Source organism: Microtus ochrogaster (genome assembly GCF_000317375.1).
Source record: "Microtus ochrogaster isolate Prairie Vole_2 chromosome 6 unlocalized genomic scaffold, MicOch1.0 chr6_random_2, whole genome shotgun sequence".
Lineage (NCBI taxonomy): Eukaryota > Metazoa > Chordata > Mammalia > Rodentia > Cricetidae > Microtus > Microtus ochrogaster.
In genome coordinates, this window is record NW_004949095.1 from 9,570,597 (window position 1) to 9,578,197 (window position 7,601).

The 7,601-nt window shown below is 33.7% G+C and overlaps 1 protein-coding gene across 2 annotated transcripts in view; it reads right to left on the reverse strand.

Moving 5' to 3' along the window:
- Positions 1–7,601, reverse strand: part of Rabgap1l (RAB GTPase activating protein 1 like) — a 657,680-nt gene that overhangs the window by 233,801 nt on the left and 416,278 nt on the right. For both annotated transcript variants that reach the window (XM_005363940.3, XM_013352517.2), the window contains 2 exons: positions 6,826–6,951; positions 5,386–5,529 (listed from right to left, as the gene is read on the reverse strand). In XM_005363940.3, the coding sequence (XP_005363997.1) occupies positions 5,386–5,529; positions 6,826–6,951 (270 nt within the window). The remainder of the gene's footprint in view (positions 1–5,385; positions 5,530–6,825; positions 6,952–7,601) is intronic.

The following is a 7,601-nucleotide window of genomic DNA, read 5'->3' on the forward strand; positions in this document are numbered from 1 at the left end:
GGGAGGAGGGGGAAGGAAATGGGAGGCTGGGAGGAGGCGGAAACCTTTTTTTTCCTTTTCTCAATAAAAATAAATAAATAAATAAATAAATAAATAAAAAAAAAGAAGTATGTGTCAGAACTCTTAATTTATTTAAACCCTGTTGCCACACAACTTCAACCAAATTAGAGAATCTACACAGGCCACCACACAGTCAAGTTTAAGTACTGTAAATAACAATTATTAATAACTGGAAGGTTTTAAAATCTCAAGTTGTACTGACAAAATGATTTTTCTGCTATATTAGCTTTATAATCCTAACTTCAGAATAAAAGAGGAATACATGACATGATGATCAGCTCCTTAAGTATAAAGACAAGCTCACTATCTTCCTTTTTTACTTTATATTACGATTTTTGAGTAAAATTCTTTACTCACAAATATTTTTTAGCTAGAATGACTTTGAAAAACCAATGTTTTTGTAAGAATTTCCTAGCCTTTCATTAATCAAATATTAATTGACAAATATCAAGATCTGTATTGTTTTCTTATAAAAAGATATGGAAAAGATCTGGTATGTAGTTTATTTAAGACCAGTTCTTCAACTAGAATATTTAGTACATAGAAAAGAATAGCTTTTGCTATAAATATTTTATTAACTAGAAAAAGGAAAATGGCAAAGAGAAAAAGCAGACAGGCAGGAAGTCAAAGTTTATTCAAAAGCTTCTTTGCAAAATAATCCTTGACAAAGATGACAAAGATGAGTTAGTGGAAAGAATGAACATCCTGAGCACACTACAATGCTGTTTCTTACAGAGTTTATTTTGAAAAGCTACTTTACTCTGTTACTTCCTTAGAAATAATGATGCTATGACTATAACCTACCCTACATTTTGAAAAGCTATATGCAGGTACAGAAATAACCTTAGCCAGTGAAGTAAAAGATCTCTGAAGTGAAAACTTTAAGACACCAGAGAAAGAAATTGAAGAAGAAACCTATAGAACAGAAAGAACATTCATGCTCCAAGACTAGCAGAATGTGTAAATATGGCTGTGTTAGCAAAAAGTAATTAATCTACAGATTCAAATGCAATCCTACAAATACATTCTTCACAGAACTAGTAAAGATAATTCTAAAATTCATACGTAAACACAAAAGACACAGATAGCGAATGCAATCCTAACAAAAAGAACACTGTTGGAGCTTTGACAACACCTGACCTCAAATTTATACCACAGAAATACTGTGACAAAGAAAGCAAAGGACTGGCGTGAAAACGTGTGGGCCAGTAGAAAAGAAGACAAGATCCAAAATGGACATTTTTGACCATTTAATGTTATCTACAAAAGAGTCAAAAATACACTAAAGAAAAAGTACTCCATTCAACAAATAGTGCTGGTAATCTGGATAGCCACATACAAAAGAATGAAATTAGATCCGTGTCGCCTACATATCACACACAAAAACAAACAAAGATGGATCAAAAGCCTTGGTTAAAACCTGCTATGAGAAAATAAATGTCCTCAAAGGTAACATTCTTAAACATTCTAAAACAGCTAAAGCAAGAACATTCTAAAAGGGATTCCAACAATATAAGAAATGCTAAATATGGGATTATATTAAATCAAAATTTCTGTATAGGAAAGGGAAATATCAACACAGTGAAAACACAGCCCACAAAATGGGGGAAATTTTCTGTCAAATTTGGATATGGTAATAGTACCTAAAATATATAAACAACTGCAAGAATTAAATATGCATAAAACAAAAATGCTCATCAATAAATAATCAATAAATCGACAAATAAACTGAAGAGACCCTTCTTAAAAGAGGCCAATAAAGTTATAAAGAATATCCAAAATCCTTACCTATCAGAGAAATGCAAATTTAAACTCCTTTAAGAGTCTACCTCACTACAGTCAGAATGTCCATCATTAATAAAATAAATGCTGGCAAGGATCTGGAGACAAAAAACAAAACACTTATTCACAGCTGGGAATGTAAAGTAGTGCTGACAGTATGGAAATCACTGGAAGTGTGCTGGCTGGGTCAGTCTGATACTGATAGAGCCCCCTGGCAAATGGAAGCCTCAATTGAGGAATTGCCTCCATGAAAATGTCATGGGAATGTCAGCAATTGGCGCATTTTCATGCAGGCAGTGCCATCCCTGGGGAAGTAGGGCTGGGTTGTATACCAAAGGAAGCTGAGCAAAACCCAGGGAGCAAGTCAGTATTCCTCTGTTCCTGCCTCTGCTCCTGCTTGAGTCCCTGACCTAACTTTTCTCAGTGATGGACTGTGATCAGGAAGTGTAAGCCACGTAAAAAAAGTTGCTTTTGGTCAAGGCATTTATCATAGCAAGAGAGAAGCAAATTTGGACAGGAGGCTTCCTACTCACCTAAACCTAAAACTTTCCTATGACTCAGTTCTACCACTATGAGGTACATCCTAAAAACTCTGAATAGTAGCATGGATACTTGCATATCCATGTTCACTGAGGCACTGTTCACAATAACCATGAAGTGTATCCCACCTAGAAGTCCATCAACAGATGAATGGATAATGAAAATATATATACACAATGAACTTTTATTCAGCCATAAGGAAAAATGAAACTTTTGGTAATATTAATAAATCTGGTAATTATTACATTTAGTGAGGTAACCCAGTCTCACAAACAAAGGGTCCATGAGAGGGGAGAAAAGAATTTTTAAAGAAAAATAAAGGAGAATGTTAAAAAACCAGTAAATTGAAATATAATAATGAAAAATTACCTTGTATGATAATTAAAAACAAAAAGCAGCTTCAGAGTATAAGTTGAAGGTGAAAGAATGAAACATCTGGCTGGAGAGACGGCTCAGTGGTTAAGAGGACTGACTGCTCTTCCAAAGGACCCAGGGTTCAATTCCCAGCACTCGCATGATGGTTTAAAATCACCTGTAACTCCAGTCCTTGGGGATCTGATGCCCTCTTCTGGCCCCCACAAGTACCAGGCATATACATGTATATGATGCAGGCAAAAACCCCAAACACAACAAATAAATAAATTAAAAAGAAGAATGAAACATCTGGTGGTTTTATTAACTGCAAGCATCCACTGTGATCACAGATGACAAAGGACATGAAGGCTTTTAAATTTTGTTTGCATTTCTTTACTATAAAGTGATCTTCTTAGTATTCAACATTAGAAATTAAAGTGTCTTTATGATTAAATTTCACAAAAAAATGTGAATCCAGATTCCAGAAGACCCACAAACAGTGCCAGGCGTCATAGCTCAGGAGACAATTTCAGAACATCATCTATCCAGCAAATGACACTACAGCAATACTATCTACCAGAAGCAATAGAGAAATCCATTCAAAAGAACAGTTAAGCACACTAACCTCTGTAATGAAAATCACAAACTAATCTAGTATGAACACAGATAACCTCTTTAAGAAAACAGTATGAAGTGATGGTAAGTAATTTCAAGTTCATAATGAATAAAATACGAAAACCATTAATATATCATAGTCACTTTCCTCATTTCATGAAATACTATCCTTAACTCAGTGTATAACCTGGGAGAGCCTATGAAGACTTAGCAAAATTAATTATGAATATTAGCTGGTTTTAAAATTATAGAACTCAAACATCTGAATTTGGTTTCTTCTAAAAGAGTACTATGTTTAAAAAGGGGTCAAAATCATTAAGGATAATCAGGCAAAGGCCATAAATGCCCAAGTTTTCTTTGTGCATATTGTGATCACAATATACTGAAGAAGGTTTTAAGCTTCTTTGTGTTCTCTCACTGGTTACATTTAAAATGGCATTTTTGTTGTTATTGTTTTGTTTTTCAAGACAAGTTTTCTCTGCCTAACAGTCCTGGCTACCCTGGAAAGCTTTGTTGACCAGTCTGGCCTCAAATGCACAAGATTTGTCTTCCTCTGCCTCCCAAATGCTGGGATTACAGGCATGTGCCACCACTGCCTGGATTTAAAATGCATTTTATAGACCATTTTATAAGCAAAATGAAAAGGACAATGAATATATTATCAATTAGCATTAATAGTTGTTACATAATCAAGAGTAAAAATCTTTTTCTGTGAATTTAGCAAAGTACTCAGATCTTCCTTATAAAAATACCTCAGAAACTATTCAACCTTCCTTGCCTACAAAATGCTTTCCAATTTCAGATGCTATGCAACTAATAACAAGAACCTTTGAGAACAAAAGTCCAGCAATGTTTGCATATAAAATGTTTCTCATTAGGCTGAGAAATAACACTTAGATTATACAAATACTATTTTTAAATTACTAATGTCTAGAATGATTAAAATGGGTAGCCTTACATTTATGTACATTTAAATGTCTAAAATGATTAAAATGTAGTCTTACATTTATGTACATTTATACTTAGATTTAAATATATATTTTTCTTTTCATCAAGCAAGCTACCCTTCCCTCTTTTTAAGACAGGATCTCACTATGTAGCTCTGGCTGGCCTGTAACTCATAAAGATTCTACTGCCTCTGCCTCCTGAGTACTGGGATTAAAGGTGTGCACCATATGCCTGGCCCATCAAACTACCTTTCAAGATAATTTTCAGGCACTTTGACAGACAATACAATATTAGATGTGTATTGTAATAAATTATTTAAAAGGAAAAAGTGGGTATGGGGTTGAACATCAGTGGTAGAATATGTGCATGAATAAGGCAGGGTTCAACCCTCACACCACCACTCTGAAAGAAAACAAAGAAAACGAATATAGTGAACTAAGGGAACTGAAAAGAATAGAGTAAACAAAGACAAACACCAAAGGAATTTTTGAAAATGAATTCTTGACACTTTCTACTGTAATTCAGTGTCAGAACACTTGTTTGGAATGCACAAGGCCAAAAGTTTGAATCCTACTATTGCAAGAAGGAAAGAGAAAGTGAAGAAGAAAAGGAAAAGAAGAAAGATTACATGGTCCAAAATTTTTCATTAGTTTTCTCTCTTGGAGGAACCAAAAATACCATACACACAGAGGGAGCTAACAAATGAAGGAATTAATTACTGGGGGTGCGTGGGGGGCTCAATCATATTCCGTGATGTAATAATAGTGCATTAACAGTAAAAACCTCTGGCTCTAAATTCATTTATTTAACCTTTCTAAAAGTTACACTGCTGATATATTATTCACAGATATAGGCTTATTAGGAATATAATTACACAAATTCAACCATCTAATTTTATTTTGTGGGAATTACATAAGCCTTAATGTTTTTATTACTAACAAATAATAAAATTACATAATCTCTATTAAAAATTCAAATAAAATTTTGGTCTGTGAGTATGGGTTAAGAAGAAAAGTATGAGAAAAAAGAACTTTTTTTAAGTAGACTTTGCTAGTTTGCTACAAGTATGAAAGCTGGCCACTGTACCTCACACAGCAGTAGGTCAATGATGTGGAACACCATGCAGAGAGGAAACTTGGCAGTAAAAAGTGTGAGGAACCACTGGGATGCGTACATATGAGCTTCTAGGTTCAGATCACAAAAATGGTTGTACAGGTCTGGCAGTTGTTCCTAAAAGTCAAAATAAAAGAGTTAGGAGGACGATTGTTGAAGAAGCTTTATTTCTTCAACAACTGCAATTTCTATCAAGTTCTCTGTTGTATCTGAATTGTATTGCAGCACTGATTTGTGGTTTGTCAGTGTACAGAAGTGATGACAGGAGATGGGAATTGAACAGATGACAGATGAGTGCAGACAGCAAAGACTTATAACAAAGATTATCCTTGCTAACACAAGTGTTCTTGCTTCCTGGGGAAATCTTGTTCTCTCAGAACACCTGCATTCTAATGAAAATTGTGACTCCAAGGTAAGACACAGGATTCACCTCCGACTTACCTAGAAACAAAATATATATTTACCTTATAAATCATCAAACAACATTATCTAAGGTATATAGTATGATTTTAAAATATTCTTGAACACTTGGAAAACTACAAAGCATAACCAGATATTAAAACCTATCTGTGGGTTGGAGAGATGGTTCAGCAGTTCAGAGCGCTTGCTGATTCTCCAGAAGACCTGAGTTTGGTTCCCTACACTCAGGTCAGGTAGCTACCATCTACCTGCAGCTTTAGCTCCAGGATATCTGCTGCCCTCTCTGGACACCCAAATACATTTGTATATGTATGTATGTATTTATGTATGTATGTGTGCATGTATGTATGTATGTCTGTGTATATATATATTCATGTAAATAAAAAAAATAAAATATATCTTTAACAATCCAATCTTGATTATATGAAAAATGAAAAAGTAAAACTATGCAAGAGTGTAATAAAGATAACTAGCTCCTAACAAGCCCTTTAGGCTACCTTTACTCTTTCATTAATTAAACATGCAAATGCTTTTCAAAGGCCTGAGAGGCCAAGCACAAAGCATTTCCATAACTAAGAAATAGAAGCAAAGACACAGAAAAGATCATGTTCATTTTCTTCTTAAATAGCTCACACATTCACATATACACATGCATGCACATGCAGACACACACACACTATTGTACAAAATTATTACTTCAAAAAGGACCCAAACACATCTACTTGACAGTTTAAATAAAGTATCTAAATGATTACTAGGCACAACTAATTTTTCATTTATTAAATATAGTTATTTGACTTTTAAATCCTACAAGAAACACTGACTTTTCAGAAAAAGTAACTTTTACGTCTGAAAAGTCAAAAGCATTAATAAAATAAATCTATTTACATTTTCAGTTGTATTCATTAAAGCTTCATAATTAATTATTGCTCATATTAGGGATTTTTGATAACAACAAACCTGTGGATTATAGAATTTCCCGCTTTTCCTTACCTGCATTAGTTTCTCAAGTTGATAAAATTTGCAATGGAGATCTTCAAAATTGTTTTTATATAGATCTCGTAATCCATACTTATCCATGATTTTCACCAAGACACAGAATGCTTGCTCTTCTGGCATCTACAGGAAACACACATATGAAATATGAATGAATGCCATTTGTTCAGAATATATGAAAAGGTCTTTCAAGTCCTTCACAGGAATGACTGAAAGTATACTATATCATTAGTTTGACACATCTGCCCCTGGTCTCTGGAGAAAATTCTCCTAACTACTCAGTAATTCTGAGTCCTGCCACTGTTTCTGCATAAAAAATACTTTACATATTTTTCTATAAAATAATTACATTCTATTTACTTTCCCCTGTACTACACAAAAGGTATATATATTACATACATGTATAACATAGCTTGCTTTTCTCCCATTAACAAATTAAAATTATTTCCCTCTTGTTATATAAACAGTTGCATCTTTATTTTTATAATAGCTGCAGAGTATTTCATTGTCTGAACATGCCAGAATTCATCTAATCAGCTTCCTATCGATGGATAATTGAGTTATTATTATTTTTTAACACGAATAATTTTAACAAGCAACTTTGTCTACATATCACCTTCGACACAGGGATGGACTGTGGTAAGGTATAGCCACAAAAGAAGGATTAGATTGACAAAGAATAAATGGATCTTTCTTTCTTTCTTTCTTTCTTTCTTTCTTTCTTTCTTTCTTTCTTTCTTTCTTTCTCTCTCTCTCTCTCTCTCTCTCTCTCT